The following is a 16959-nucleotide window of genomic DNA, read 5'->3' as shown; positions in this document are numbered from 1 at the left end:
CTGTCTGTGTGTGTGGCTCTTGCTAACTCACAATGGGTCGGGAGCAGGACTGGATATACAACCTCAATACGTTTTGGTATAAAAAAAAATGTTACTTTGAGATCAAATATCAATGGCTGTCAAGTACCAAGATCATTCATATTATGATTTACAGCTAATTTTAGACAATTATTTAATTTAGGCAGAGTTCGTCTCAGTTGCTTGTGTTTAGACAACATTACAAGATAAGTATGGTGATATTCTATATTTTTCTTATTGTCAACAAATCAGATGAAACAAAAAACCAAAACCATCAACCATCTAACACTGAATGATTAATTGATTAATTGGAAGAATAGATTAATCAATTATGGAAATAATCCTAAATTGCAGCCCTACTTTGTATTATTCATAGACAGTTAATGTAAAATTGTTCTTTCGATGTTGGTATGGAAAGTTAGGCATTGTATCTGCACTGGTATCCATTGTGAGATCTACTGAATATTGTGAGAGTGTGCACTACCTTCGAGGTCAATTTATGTAAAAAACAGTTGTTTTCAAACAGTACCTGCATGTGGATAATGGTGGAAACTGCACTCCTCTCTCTTTACACTCTCGAACAATGCGTTCCTTTACATTCCGGCAAATGTCCAGCACCCTGGAAATAAAGTAAGTGGCAGATTGAAAAAGTCATGCCTGAACCAGACAAAACAGAAACAACATGAGACTTAGTAACATCAGAACTTGTTCATGAAATGTTTTAAGAATGCAGTCCAAACTGTGCTCTTTGTGTATTTAAAACATCATAGCCATATGTACGGGGAATGTAAACTAAAATAAATTAATGAGTGGTGCAAAATTATTCAAATTTAGAAAGAGACCACAAGGCCAGGAAAGAGGGGGAGAGACTGACTAACATGATGGCCATTGTGGTGTGGAAATGGCCGCCAGTCCTAACCATGTGCAGCCATGTGTTGAGTGTGGAGGATGGGGAAGAGGTTGGGTAATGAGCCAGACACATATGCTCGCCTCGGTGCCTGATCCCTTGGTCTCTCCCGTCAGGCATGTTACACAACAAGGAGCTGAGTGTGCTGCTGTTAGTTGCGTGTGTGTAAAAAGCAATGATGAAAACATGTAGAAAATGCAGTACACACCACATGTGGATGTGAAATGTATCTGTGCCTCACATTACATTTCCCCCACACTGAACACACACACAGATGTCTCCTCTGCCCATGGATGTGTGTGTGTGTGTGTATGTGTATCAATAACGGCAGGTTTGTAGGCTGAGGAGGCAATGCTTCCGCCAACGCAGAGCTGGTTAATAGGGGGAGAAAGCAGGCATGAAGGTGATTGTCAAAGACAGAGGGAAAGAGAAATAAAAGAAAGGAGGGGAAAGAGGAGCAGGAGGCAGACAGAGGACTCCCTCAGCGCTGAAGGTGTGGGAGGTGAGTAAAGAAAAATGTTAACAGCTATTCAAATTTAACAGAGGAAAGTCCACAGCCCATATCAGTGTATTTACCTGTCCCAAGGCACAGAGGTTTCAAAGGACTCCCCGATCACATAGTAATCCATCCCCAGGTCCTGTGCAGAATACAGTACTAGCATTAGAAGGCTGATAAGTGAATAGTCATCCAGTTATGTTTAGCTGCACATAAGTAACCAGAATACTGGGGGAAATCAGGTTATACAACCTTATTTTGGAACCATGGCTCAATGATTTTAACTGTATTAATGATACAAAATTACGATTCCTTCGTTTTTTTGTTTTGTGTTGTATCCACATTTGGATCGAAAGTACAAATGTGTCATGTTATGTGTCATGTTGAATAAATTACAACATGACACATAATTGTGTCTGAATGAATTTCTATGAAATGTGTGTGCAATTTTTAAAAAATGTGGAAAATAAAGCAATTTTAAAACTTCTAATTTTCTGTTTTCTCTATAAAATTTTATTTTATTTTATAGCTAATTTAATAGCTCTAATGTGCAAGGCTTGTTGCCTAGATGGTTACATTTTGTGAGAGAGAACAAAGTTGTCTAACTTTAAAGCCATCACTTGTGTAGAAAGTGTGCCAGTTGACGAAGAAAGAAGAGGTTGAAGAGTGTGTGTCTGTTCAGCTCTGGAAGCTGACTTCTAGAAGCAACTTTGTGACAGTTTGAGATTTTGTTAAGACTTTGAATTAGATTACTGCGTATCTGATACATTAGAATGTTTAATGATCATTCCTTTTATTCTGCTGCTGCTGCCACAGAGGTATTTTCCCTGTCTGAAGACTTTGGCATGCTCATGTATCCTTGTAAAATGACAATTATAAACCTGATTACCCCTATACATGGCCAAGGAGATCAGCTTTCTCCAGGAGAAATCTAACTGGGGAAATACGCTGATTACATAAAGGGTTTTTGTACACATAGTGTTAAAAAAAGTCACAGCAGAAAGCTATCAGTAATCTGGTTATATGTTTCTGTGATTATCAGACAGGCCTCTGACAGAACTGACTTAAGACAACTCTCCATTGTCATTCTGACTGCAGCCACTGTGCTATCCTTATGATGTAGATACCTCAGTGTTAGGCTCCCTGACAACAACTGTGACCAGATCAAATCAAAGACCTCCCGAGGTCACATTCTGCAGCCTCTCTTTGTTGCTCACTATCCTATCTGCTGTCAGACTACATCACCCCGCCCGCCCCACCTGCCTATCAACTCAGGATGAAAAAAAGCCAGAGGAGTGACCCACCCGGAGGTAAGCGATGACGAAGGTCAACATATAGCCCCTTTGCCCATTGTCCTCTCCAGCTGCCAGGCCCCTGGAAGCAGATAACACGGTTAATATTTAACAGCTCTTTTCTTTTAGCTTTGTTGGTCTGACTGCTCCCCCTCACAACAGCTGCCTGGGAGCCTGTCAATCCAACATTGTACAGATCAATGAAGCTATGCTCCGAGCATTGCCACAGGTCAGCCACACATCCATCACCTGCAGTGGGTAATCAGATTTTCATCTACCACCCAAACTAATCAGGCCAAGCTCATTAGAAAATCGCTATATTGATTTTAACCTTTCCTCCTGTTTCCAAACACCAGAGGAAAATATTCCTTACAGAATCACACTAATCCATCACTGGCACCTGATCTGATTGGTGATCACGATTTATTTGAAATAACGCAATAAAGCAGAGGGTGCTGCATGTAACTGACAAGTTTCTTATGACTTAATTGCTGGCTATTACCAGGGCAGTGCTCCAGCTACCTGCAAATCTGGGCACTGAGCCAAACAGTAGGACTAACAGTAATACATAATCCGTAAGCATTACCCAGGAAGAAATCAGTGACATCGTCCAGTGAGGAGCACTGAGGATCCCTGGTATGTCCCTGTTTAAAGTAGAGTTGCAATGAGCTGCTGGTTTCTGACTGGTTTAGGTTACATTAAACAAGGGGATGGTTATAACATACTAAGAATAAAGTGTTCACATTTGCATCAGTACTCCTTTTTATGATAGACTTTTGTTGACCAACTTTCATGAATAAATGCAAACTTCATTTATATTTTTTATGCAAAGTATATTGTCTTTTTTCAGATTTTGCCGACTTTCTAGAAAAAAGCTGCCCACGTAGTTTAAAGCAAATGAAGACCTCTTAAGCTAAGCTAAAAAACTCTTCTGGTAATAAGAAATGAAAAGAAAAATTGGAAGAAAATGCAAATTAGCTGCTAACTGACCCCTGACTCAGTCCCGCCCCTCAAACAGAGACTGGCCAATCATACCGTAGCATCAGCCAGCTCTGACCAGGGTTCGACAACTAACTTGTGCCTAGGGAACGTGTAACAGTGATACCGATCAAAGTAAGTCCAAATCAGATAGGTGCATAAACCTGTGGAGCTAACATTAGCAGAGTACTGCACATCAATCATTAACTAGCACCTCTATGCTACTCTAGCTACTGAAGGTATAGCAAATGTATACACCTGCTGCTTTTGCTTTTTAATAATTTTAACAGTGAACCTACCCTGCTTTACAGGGCATTGTTGCTCCTTAATTCAACAGTCTTCTGTCTCAATTGCCAGCTGTGGTGGGTCACTTTTACATTGTGATCTGTAGGCTTTAGCTTCTATCTTTAACTTTTTTACGTGTTTTTGCTGTGGAGTCAGTTTGACATCTTGAATATATCCCTCAAACGCCTACTACAGACCCTTCTGTCTGCTTCTCTCTGAAATTGCTTTTTCGTTTTTCCAAAAATTGGATAATATTTCTTCAGGGAGTGCAGTTAGTGACAGTGTGGGCGCCGACAGTTTGACGGACTAGCGGTGCCTAATAACTAAGGGCGGGGCTTAGCCAAGGGTCAATTTGTCCCTTTAAGTTAGTACAAGAAAACAAGAAATCATTCAACAAAAGAGAGGTTGCATTCCAGACAAGGCCTTTAATATCTGATTGCTGTTCAAGTTTTTGTTGATTAGTCAAAATCAGATTTTTACCATTACCATTTTTACCATTTTTATCATTAAAAATAAACTCTGTTAACTTCCCAAACTTTTAAAAATAAAATCGAAAAGAAAGGGTAGCTAAGAGTTAAGAAAATAGAGAATAGCAAACAGTCGCATCAATCTATCTGTTAAGGACACAGAACAATTTTCAAACAGTGAACACTTGACTGGAACAATGTGTTGTAAATTATTACTTCACAGCCAACACCAATAAAAAATAATTCTTGACCATTATAACAAGTTGAATGGGACAAAGGTTAACTTATGTTAGGATGAACCCATCTATGATGCTTCTGTTCGAGGTTTAAAACAGGCTCAGGATAGAGAGAGCATCCCTTTCAGGCTGACAGGTAACTGATTTCCACCAAAAGTCCCCATCGATCCATTTCATGATCAATCACAACAGCAAAGCACTTCCAGGCTGTGTCCTCGCACCCTGTGCTTCCTGAGGGGAGCTGTGCCCCACTATCACCACCCACAACACACCTACTTTAACATAAAAGCTGGCCCGACAGGAGGACATCCACAGGTGATCCATCAACACACACCAAGACAAACTGCTGAGTGGAAGACCAAGTCTGAAGTGTGCAACTGTGCTTTTCCATCCTTTCTATTGCTACTACATACTGGCTGGTTAAATAAAGTGACATCAACGCCTCAAGCAGCTCCCTATCATGTTTAAAATCCCACTAAATGGTACTTTGTCATTTCAGTTCTCTTACATGGCCAACATCTTGAAGTGCTCTTTGTGAAGTGCATTGTTCTAGGACAGGGAGAAGGAGGAGACAGAAGAACTACTTACCCAAATTTTGCAGCTATGTCATAAACTTGCTTCTCATGCTGCAGGACCTTCTCACGATCTCCCTCAAACAGCAGGGTGGCCACACACAAGCAGTTGGGGTCGAACCCTTTGAACTGGTGATTAAAGAGCTGGAATCATTTTTCATGAAAAACATTTGCAGCAAGCAAATGGTGTTGTTCACTTCCAATTACTTTTTTACCTTGGTGATGTAAAATTTCTTCAGCCCGTCCAAAAAGGATGTGAAAATTGAAGACACTTGAGGCTTCAGGGCATGACCTGTGAAAATATCAGATAAAAGTCACCTCCATTTATTCACAAAGAAGTGAGTCTGAAATACTAATAAAATTTTTCACACATTAGCCATACCCTGCTTCCGCTTGCATCCTTCAGTGTTCTGAGAGGGCAAGCGAGTCAGATTTATTTGGGGTTTCAAACAAAAGGAGGAAAAACAAATGGTAACATTTGAATAACTTTACAACTGGCCAGTGGCTGCTAGCGACAGCGACTATAAATCAGAGGGTTTCCGAAGGGAAGTGGGGTTGACACAGTTATATCCGTCTTCCTCACCCACACTTTTTGATTTATTCCTGATCGGACGCACAAAAGCGCCTGTGGACATGCGAAAATGAGGGGCTGGGGCCAATGGGATGGTTATCAATCACAGCGGGGAAGTCACGGGTGATGTCGCCGAGACTTAACAGTTCATTTATTTCCCTCCATGCTCAAGTCTCTTCATCACTTAGTGTCCTAATTGTTTCCATTCCAAAATTTGATTGCAGGTCTTTAGGTCTCTCACAGCCATCATACGTGGTAATTAAATACTGAACATCCAGAGACACAAAATTACACCTACACTGTGCATAATTTCACTTTTTTCTCTCCCTTCTGTGGTTTGGTTTTTTTTTTTTATGCATATCAACACACCCTGCTACTCACACAAACATTCTCATTTTTCATCTTGTGTATCAAGACAGGCAGTGCTAAACTGTACTTGTAGTCCCAAATCTGAAAAAGACCTGCGAATACATCGACTCTCCTTATACAACGGACAACATGATTAAAAATGAGGACAAGATACTAATATGCCCAGGAAGGTATCACAGAGCCATGAGTTTTAGTTATTAGTGGAAAACCTGCTCGCTTCATTTTCCCTTCTCATTGCTAAGAAGTGCCTACGCTGTGAAAAGTGGAAATATAGTGGAGATAATGAGATCCCTGGAGACCGTGGAACTTTACAGAAATCTCTGGCAGAGCCAGATGCATTCCACTAGAAACATCATAATAAAACTTCAATGTAACAACTCCTTAATTTTGGCCAGGGTCATTTTTTTTAAAATCTTTGTCTTTTAAAATCTTCAATTTTTTGTCTGAGTGTATGTGTGCAGCTCTTTAGCCCTAGGAATAATAATCAGATTAACAATTCAGTACAGTAGAAGGTAAATTAATCGCATTCTGTACCATTGCCATTCATTGTTTTCCTCTCAGATGTATACAGTACATCAATTAATGCTATGCTGCTGATCAAAAGCCTGCTGTGTGCAACATGTTGCAAAGCTCTCTGATCAAAGCCAAAAGTTACATTAGGGCCTGAGAAGAAAGAACACTTCCTGAAAATGAAATCCAGATCAAATAAAAAACTAACTAGTATAGTGAGGGGTTACCACAAAGCACTCAGGGTTTAATTGAGAGTAACGTTTGCATACAAGACATAATGACAGCTGTAATATCCTGAGACTGGGCTATACCGTGAATGATGTAACAAAACTTACCAAATTTAAATTGTTCATTATCCATGAGTCGTATAGATGCGGGAGCACACCTCTGGAAAAAAAAGTTGTGTCTGTATTAGTTTGTTTGAATCACAGTTCCTGCAAAATGGTAGAATTATGTTGAATGATTGTGCAAAAATAAAGCTTCTAGATAATATCAGAATTATTAGTGTCAACATTCAGTGCAACTGTCGGAGGTTTGGCTTTCAAGCCTTTGGTCACTTGTTTGATGTCCTGAATGTATAGTTTATAGACTTCAAGTCATTTCCTACGGCCTGATGCATTTGACAAAAAAGTTCCAATTGACACTGTAAGGTTTTGACTGCATTGTTCTGGCATCTTCAGCCAGTGGTTATTTGGTTATAGTAGGTGGAAAAAGGATGAACTGCACTAAATGTGCGAAATTACTGATTCAACATCCAGAATTAAGCAAGTATTTATACGGGCTGAGAAGAACCAGTGATGTTGGACGTCCCACAAAGACTGGGCTTGCCACATAAAGATTGAGGGCTTGGTGTGTCAGGGCCTTTTGACAACGTTGATAAATACTGAGCCCACCATGTTCCACTGGTGTTACTATTTATCTTTTAAAAGAGAGTACGAGTTGGTTTAAAAATACATTTAGATTTTTTTCTGCTTTTTGTTGGCAGGTCAATTTTAAAAAGTGAAGAGATGAAGTGAAGCCTGGAAAGTGCTTACTGAAGTTTGAGAACCCTCTAACACACTCAGTTTCTGACCTTAGTTTCATGTTGCAACACGGAGAGAAAGCAGTCACAAAGTGCAACATGTTAAACGACAGATTACCTGTCTGGCTACCTCTCGAAGACAGGCCACTCCCTGCTCAAAATTAGGGAAAACAACAGAGCCATATTTCTGATACTCTGGCATGGGACGAATCTTCATCGTCACCTCAGTAACCACACCCAGGGTTCCTGTGGAAAATCACAGTGATAGATTTTTAGAAACAAAGAAAGAAGTAAATCAATTCCCACAATTTATATGACCTAACCCCCTTTTAGAGCGGAACTTAAGAACTTTTACAGGGATCTGGTACATGTCCCAAGGGTTTTTGTGGTTACCTTTGTCTCACATTTCACCCCGTAGATCTGGTTTTCTACCACGCACTGGGGGATAACTAAGATTTATCAGCTTAAGAGCATGAGGAAATAAAGCAGGGCTCTATCAAAGGCAGTGAGGCCAACAGCAGCACCACTTATACAGGTACAAGGAAACCCCTGGCCGACCTCATGACCCTGAAAACGGTCAGTTTTTAGCTACTGCTGCTGAAGGAGTCACACTGCATGTCTGAGAACCAGAGTGTCTACTCTCCCTCGCACAGCAAATGTGTTTGGGATTAATTGTTAAAAAAAAAAAAACAGACAAACGCCCCCCCCCAAAAAACTAAAAAACTAAATCTAACTCTATAACATTATTTATTATAAACCAAAAATCCAGCACCCACAGTGTCATATACTTTGACACTGTGTAGACATTTTGCTGACTTTTCAGGGAAAGACTGTTCACTTAAACATTTACTAAACAAGATTTCCCTCTCTTGACCATAAGGACTGTATGAAAATTACACTGAGTGACCAGAAAAATAGAAACCACTGTAAAAACTGATGCAATCTCTGCAAGAGATGACATTAGAGCCATGGAAGAGACGCTGGCTTTGACTTTCTATTGTTTTTCATTTGGGAAATGTTCGACAGACACACAAAGTACATTGGACAAAAAAAACAACCATAAAACCCAGTTTCTGCCACAATAGATCTCTGCAGAAGGCATTCTAGTCAGACTTTCATCATAATGAGTTGACAGTAAATAGACAATGTGTCATAACATCCAACCCAACTATAATATAATTATGACATAATAACTATATATAAGAACTGCTTCCATTAAAAATGACCAATGTTTGGGACAACATTGTGTGACTCGTTATCAATGACAACAACAGAGAACAGTAGAACATCACAGAGAATTACATTTATAGGGAATAGAACATCAATGATTATAGAGAAATGACAAGTTAAAAATTTTAACTGTTTATTCAGCCGCCAGTTGGTTTCAGTAGAAATTTCTCTTGCTAGTAGCAACGGCTTATTGCACATTTCCATAGCAGTTTAACTCACATTACATCCACTGCTTTGTTTGAGATCACATAAATATTCACACAAAAGTGCACTTGATGAGCCATTATCTGTGGGCACTCCATTTATTCTAAATATCTTCTTGTTGCTTGAATTTTGAGTTGTAACATTTTGGCTAAACAAGCTAGCCATTATATTAGCTGTCTGAGGCTATACGTGTTGCTAATACAACATCCTAAGTAACACTTACTGTTACCTAATTTACTGTTGCACCAACTGTAGGTATGTATTTCCCTCTTCTTCTTTTTTTATTCTTTAGTAGATTAATTATTGTGTTGCACTGCCTATGGGATCCTAGGTTAATGTTTTTCTTTCCTTGGTGAAACTTTGTTTCTTCCTAGCGTGAGGAGCAAAGTAACCAATTTGCCATCTAGTCAATATTTTTGTGAATCCAGTTTGCTTGTTACTAGACTAATTAAATTTCACAATACCTTTATTCTAATTTTTTTGAACTCAGTGCATAGTTGCAAACTGTATGATGTATTAACACTGCATAATAGTCTTTTCAAGTAGTGCTGGAACAATTTGTCAACTGACAGGAAAGTCATGTTCAACCATTTTGATAATTTCAATTTTTCGAGTAATGTATTGAGCATAATGCATATGGTGGTTTCAGCTTCTTAAATGTGAGGATTTGCTGCTATTTTTTTGTCGAGCAATGCAACTTATAAAGGACATTTAGGACATTTACCTGACTGAAGGTGACTTTTTTCAGTGTAAACCAAAGCTTTTGATTTTCACCAGCCTGAATGTGTTGTATTACTACAGACATTGTCCATTTAGAGATGTATCTGTCCTGAACATAGCTGGTCCATTAGGAGGCTTCTTCAGCCTGTTATGGCTGTTAATGAGCCCTCAAACATGACACTACATGCCACATGCTGCTCCCTAGTGGCTCCCCTAGAAAACATGTGACTCCATTACGCTTTAGCCAAGAAAGGCTCCTCCCTCCCGATAGTGAGCAGGAGGAGTCACCTAGGGAGCGAGTGAGGAGTTGTCCGAGAAGCAGAGAGAGAGAGAGAGAGAGAGAGAGAGAGAGAGAGAGAGAGAGAGAGAGAGAGAGAGAGAGAGAGAGAGAGATATGAGCTATTGCAAAGGGGTAAAGGACAGTGAGCAAGTGAGGAATAAAAGGGAGGTGGTATCCGGGGAGAGGAACTATTCACTATGATGAGTCTCTCTGCTTTTATCACCAAAAATTTGGGACGAAAGAAACAGTGGGGACAAATCTGACCAGTGTGAGGCCTTCACTTTAGAACCAAACCAACCGACTCTGTACACTAGTTTAGCACTGGCTGGCTTCACGTACTGACATTACATTCTCCATATTTGAGAGGAGTTTAAAGGACAGAGGGATTATCATTGATTATTGCATTCATCCTCTACACTGGCTATAGCAGGGGGGAAGAAAATACATTGCATTAAGGCCTTTTTCAAGGTCAGAGAGAGAGAGAGAGACCGGGTTGGTGAAAGAGAAACTCGAGGTTTCACAGTAATTTCTAATAAAATGGATGCATTCCACTTAACATGCAGAGCATATCTGAGGGTCTTAGAGTGGTGCTTTGTTGTTGTTGTGGTATACTGTCAGAATGCAGGAGGGGATTCCAGGGGTGAAGAGATAGATAATTTTAATGAAACCAAGCGGTGGTGTGACCTCTTAGCTCCAGTGTTAGGCCTCCCAGCAGAACATGTACTCCCGGAGACGTGTGGTCCTGGCCCATCTCTACATGGGCACCATTCCCCAGCAGCAAACTCACCTTCAGATGTTTTACTCTACATACTCTTACAAGTTGCAGTATTAAGCATTATTACCATTATTATTGGAGATAATTTATAAACTAGGCCTTTTAAAAGCTTCAACCTGCTGTCATGGACTACGATAACACACCCACTGTGCTGAATGTATGTTGTTTGCATATTTTGTTCCCTCTAAAAGCTCAGTTTTTGGAGGCACAGTACATGCTACAAAATTTCTGTTTTACAAAGATTAAACATTTGAATATCCTGACATTAGACTGACCTCTTCAAAACTAATTTCTCTCCATATTTTAGGATTTTTTTTATTTATTATTATTTACAAGGAGCCAAGTCTTCAATTTTTATTTTAATGACCTGATGTGTTTTAAGGATGAAGTATTTAAAAGTACTGCAGCTATTTTGGAAACTGGCTGGCATATGATACTTTGGCTTTTACGGCTGAGTACAAATGATTTGATTTCTCAACAGTCTCCCCCAAACTATAAAGTTTCTGACCTCTTATAAATATATATACTGTATACCCTCTTAAAATCTTAACATGTTTTGGTGACTGCCATAATGTTTGAGTTATTTTACATGCTTTTGCACATATAAATTTATCTGAGGAAGTTCCCTTTGATTTTTTAGTTCATACAAATTGGAACAGATGGAAAACCCGAGAGGGCAATAATTTTAACATCAAGGGAAGTGTTGACAAGAAGCCTGATGTACAGTACTGTGTTCACTGCTGTCACTGCCCTACAAATTTTCCTTTTGGAGAAGTAAGATTAAGGGAAATTACATGAACTCTATATAACCCCATGAATTTGCATGAGTTTAAAATTTATGGCAAAGATTTTTTCAGGCATAAAGATGTTCTATTCATAAGATCATTAACTGTGGGCCAACCGAGTCATGCAGACTAAAAATAAATCTGGCTAACCTAACACAAAATATTCTGAACACGACAAGTGTCGGCCAAAATACGAGGGCTGATGGTGACCAGTTTGCACAGGTCTAGGTATCACATAGTGGCTTATCCTGTATAACTCAGAGTTAACTGGAACAGTCAGACGCAACTTTTTAAAAGCTTGCATTTATGCAAATGTATTTAGCAATAAATAACAAAATTATTTAAAACACATTTCTGTTCTCTTGGTTTTGAAATCAGTTCTTATGAGTACAAATGGAGACTTCTGCCGTGATCCCAGTCCAGTCAGGGAGCAGATTGCTGAGCTTAGTAGGGCGAATATAAAGTTTGTATCCACAGCTGTTTAACATAACGATGCCAAGAGTCTCTGAACCTCCTCATTATGTAGGGGGAACCTGGCATATGGCAGTATTCTCTGTGGGCATTCACAAGGACATGGCACTGCAGATGGGATGGGTAGGACACTTGCTGGTTCCTATCTAACACCCTTCCAGATCACTTCTTTACCAAAGCTGTTTAATATGTAAGAAGCCCACAGCATGAGAACCGTCCTGATGTTACTGCTTTATCACAAAGATTTTACAGACCCGCAAACGCACGTTAACACACAACCTCGCCCACATGCCCTGGTGTACTGAAATCACATGAGAAAGGTAGCAAACCTTCTGAGCCCATGATGAAGTGGTGAATGTCTGGCCCCGTGGACATACGTGGGCCCTGACAACTCTTTTCAATGACACCTCGAGGGGTCACCATCTTTACGTGCACGACCTATTGAGTCACAAAAAATTAACACAACAAACACTTTTTAGAAACAAAAATTTGCTAACAGTACTTTATTTTTCTTTCGCAGTTCTACAAATGTTGACAAAAAAAATTATAATTTGGATAATGCCATACTTTAACACATTTCATAACTGATACTGTAACCACTGCATTTTAGAGGTAAGGATAAAGTCCAAAAAACTTCTGCTAAAAATTTCCTTTCTAATTACTATTCAGTAACTGCTATGTCCTGACTGTCACCCTGTGTTTGGAACAAACGTGAACAGGAAGGTAAGGGTAGGGGTGGAGACTTACCAGGTCCTCAATGTTGCCATAGATGTTCTTCTTCATGCCTGATGCTCTGGTTGCTACCCAGCCACCCAGGGAGCTGAACTCCATGGAATCAGGCTCATGCCCTGTACAGTAACCACTCTCATTTAGCTGTGAAAAAAAAAAGAAAACTGATTGAAACTGAGCCAAAAATGTTTGGAAAATAATGACATTTTAACCCACAAGAATGTTTTAATAACAACCAAAATAAATGAGCAAGCAAGGGGGAAAAAACATTATTTCAGCTCTGATGCTGATTTCACTGCTCTCTTTAAGTTGTTATGCTAAAACCCAGGTGTTATGGCATCACAGATTTTTACAATGGCCTAAAATAAACCAAATGGAAGGAGCACGATAAGACTAAAGAAGGAAGATCCTTGCATTATTTGGGCAGCGTCAAATTGTCATTTTTCACTGATGTCATGTGAAAAATGATGGCTGCACTATTTAAGGGGACATGTTTAAGCCTTTTTTAATTGCGTCTTCACCTCTGCATGTCTATGTAAATCTGTGTGTTATACAGGCATGAGACAAGACTGCTGAGCATTCAGCTTTCACAGCTCCAACCACTCTGCAAAATAAGTGACATCTTAGTTTCTTGCCATGTGTCTGTAAAAATGTGTCAGTGCACTTTTGGGATGGTGTTGTAATGTTACACAAAAGAGATCCTTTAAGAAACCCAGTAAACTTCATCAAACGCACCATTCCTCAGGGGTCATCGGGAACCCACACATTCTCCTCAAGGTAGTCCAACCCCCAAAAGATTTTATTTGTAGGCAGAAAATTTAACAGTATTATTATTATTATTAATAATAATAATAATAATAATAATAATAATAATAATAATAATAATAATAATGACCTGAAAGTACAACACCATCCCCCACCAGATGCACAATACAGGAGTTAAATCAGGCCCTGTTTTATCACAGCACTCCCCTGGAAGGCTGTTTATAATGCAGACCCATCTGCTCCATCAAAATGGCTCAGTCTAAATGCAGAGGTGGAGTCTGCTTTAGATGCAGCTCACGCATTCCTTTACATCAAATGCTCGCTCCTTCTCCATTTTTCTGTATTAGCTTGATGGTGCCATCTGCTCATGACCACTGCCTCACTCTCTAATCTCTCCCCTTCAGAGCTCTGCTCCCGTCTCAGACTCCTTCCTAAACCCTGTTAGATTCTCTGAGCACAGAGTACCTCGGTGACTGAGCATGGACAACTTGCATTTGAATGGTCACACAGCTTGACTGTTGGCACATTTTACAGTAATGTAAGCTCTTTCAGTCATGAATATGAATATGGATGAGCAGTACTTACCAATCTCTCGAGATCCTGACCAACGATGCCAGCTTCCACATGGACAGTTAAATTTTTCTCGTCAATCCACAGAATGCGGTTCTGCAGCAAAAAAACAGACAAACAATAAGGGACAGAGAAAGAGTAAGTTTCCTCAAGGTTAAACTCGATTTAACATCTAATTCCAAATATATGCCTCTTATTTGGGCCATTGGGCACTTGGCTTACCCCTACCTGCAGGAGGTTATTTCACACCTGCCATCAATTATTCTCCAGAGGTAATAAACTTTATGTTCCTACCATATTGCTCCTTTCATGTGCTTCCACTGGAGAAACCTCACCTCTGACCCCTGACACAGAACACTGGTCACTGGTGTCTGTGGCTCCAAACTCAATGACTGGTAGGCTAACAGCATCCTGACAGCTTATATATCACCTCTATGTGCTCCTGGATCAAAGGGCTGTACTGTATTGGTGACAATATTCACCGTTTTATATTTTAACCAATGAAACATAACCATGTTTGTGGTGAGGGCATTGGTATTCCCTTAAGATTAATGGCTGATGCCAAAGAATCAGAATCGTGTCCGAACTGCACAAATATACGCTCAAAGCCTTTTTTGGTTTCAAAATTAATAGTGCAGGAAAATTAATAATATATAGAAAGATATTCAGAAACAATTTACATGTTTAAATTGACATGTTTTTTTCAGTTATGACAAAATGTCCCTCTCACTTTATGGCCTGGTGTCTCTGAATAAGAATAGGTATACAGAATGAGTCTCTTCAGACCATTATTCCAACCTCAATGAACAGATGAACGTTTACAAGAGAACAGTGTAATGCAAGTCATTACAGAAGTCCTGCAATTACCAGCTTTGATAAACTATTTAATCTAAGTTAAGATGGTGTCAAAGCATGTTGAATTAGTACAGAATTAATACTACAGTATGACAGATCTTGAGGCTGCAGTTTGTGATGGTGTTAGGTTACATTACATTAAATTAATAGCACATTATTTCATATTTTGTCACTCTCCATTTACATCCATGGGAGACCAAAAATGTATCAACACTAACTTGACATTTTAAGTTTTTTCGGTGGTAGTATTTATTAAACTGCATCAAACTGCATTTGATTTGGTTTCAGTTATTCTTGTCATCAGTGCAAAACAACTCTTGAGACATGTACTGTACAGATCAGGAGTTTATGTACCATCTGTGAGGTATCCAGAGAGACAATAGAGCGAGTTTCCTCTGGGGGGCACTCAAGAGCACTAGAGACACTGGTCCCTCCTGAGAGAGAAAAACAGTAGAAAAGCCTTCAAATGGACCATGTGAATAAACTAGACAATTTCCTGGTTTCAAGTTTGGTCTCAGAATTTTGGACTCCACTGTACGTGTGCGTACGTGTGTGTACGTGTGTGTATGTGTGTGTGTGTGTGTGTGTGTGTGTGTGTGTGTGTGTGTGTGTGTGTGTGTATATACAGTGAAAGTCAAAATCCTGATATGAAAACATTTTAATGCTATATGTAGCATACACACACACACACACACACACACACAGACACACACATAAAAATATATACATATACACATATATATACACATAAATATACACATATACATACATACATACATATACACATATACATACATATATACATATACATATATACATACATATACACACATACACACACACGTACACACACGACAGGTTATTATGCTAATTAGAATCCTTTATTGTCATGACTCACCTCCATATGGTATCAAACAAACATTATGTTTACATGCCAGTTCCACAATTTTCACTACATCATTGTGGCAGTCTGCAAAGTAACAGAATATCAATTTAAAAATTAGAGGACATTATAAAGGAAATGTTTCCACTTATTGTCCTCTATTGCATTCATAAATTAAACGTGTTCATAATAATAAAGGCAGACACACTGCAAAGGAAATAAAATATGGCACAAAACGCCACATGTAAAAAGAAGACAGTAAACAAATTTATCTGGCCTGAGCCATTAGAGCAGGGGGAACAGGAGAGAGGAAGTTTGCATTCAAATTTGTCTAAGAGTTGTGATTTGCCTTTCGTCAGCCTTTCCTCAGGCAGAGTCGGACAGCATGAAGCTACACTATCCAGGGTGGGATGTGCTGGATCAATACAAACATGCTTCAGCCAATCACAAAGCCCAAATCCATTCACACTGGAGCAGTGAGCGAAAGTCACAATACCCACCTACATGGATTTGCTTCACTGGCCTCAAGTGCTTTTAGAGGCAGTGAGAAATGTCTGTATTCTAGTACATTTTGCCATCCAATTAAACACACAGATTTGACCTACAGATTACAGTTCAACAAACTAAACCTCCACTTAAAATACACAGCTTGACTTGAAAGGAGTAGTAAGGAATGCAAATTCCAGGTCAACATATCTATTAAATAAATAGTAAATGAGAGCGCATTGGCAAGGTCAGAAAAATTTAAATTTTGTGCCAGTGTGGATGAAACGATGCCTAAAGTTGTTTGGTGATTTGCTGGCCATTTGGGAAGCTGCTAATCAAGTTTCAACCATCAGTCAACAGTCATTTGCATGATAAAATAGTGCCAGCCATAACAACAGAAAACCAATCTCAGAATCATAATTCATGGTTGTACTTGTGCAGGGCCAGACTGTGGAGTATTGGGTGTCAACCATCCTCCCCATGA

The 16959-nt window shown here is 39.4% G+C and overlaps 1 protein-coding gene across 1 annotated transcript in view; it reads right to left on the bottom strand.

Moving 5' to 3' along the window:
- The window catches only part of agps (alkylglycerone phosphate synthase), a 29498-nt gene that overhangs the window by 6311 nt on the left and 6228 nt on the right, over positions 1 to 16959 (bottom strand). Inside the window, exons 6-17 of the mRNA XM_040149115.1 lie at positions 16005 to 16076; positions 15461 to 15540; positions 14267 to 14347; positions 12935 to 13060; positions 12517 to 12625; positions 7841 to 7968; positions 7037 to 7088; positions 5467 to 5543; positions 5268 to 5380; positions 2726 to 2795; positions 1502 to 1563; positions 548 to 637 (exon numbers count right to left, since the gene is read on the bottom strand). Coding sequence (XP_040005049.1) covers positions 548 to 637; positions 1502 to 1563; positions 2726 to 2795; positions 5268 to 5380; positions 5467 to 5543; positions 7037 to 7088; positions 7841 to 7968; positions 12517 to 12625; positions 12935 to 13060; positions 14267 to 14347; positions 15461 to 15540; positions 16005 to 16076 — 1060 coding nt within the window. The remainder of the gene's footprint in view (positions 1 to 547; positions 638 to 1501; positions 1564 to 2725; positions 2796 to 5267; positions 5381 to 5466; positions 5544 to 7036; positions 7089 to 7840; positions 7969 to 12516; positions 12626 to 12934; positions 13061 to 14266; positions 14348 to 15460; positions 15541 to 16004; positions 16077 to 16959) is intronic.

Source organism: Xiphias gladius, chromosome 16, assembly GCF_016859285.1.
Source record: "Xiphias gladius isolate SHS-SW01 ecotype Sanya breed wild chromosome 16, ASM1685928v1, whole genome shotgun sequence".
In the NCBI taxonomy this organism is placed as follows: domain Eukaryota; kingdom Metazoa; phylum Chordata; class Actinopteri; order Istiophoriformes; family Xiphiidae; genus Xiphias; species Xiphias gladius.
Note: the sequence above shows the minus strand (reverse complement) of the source record. Positions and strands in the feature narration are given on the sequence as shown.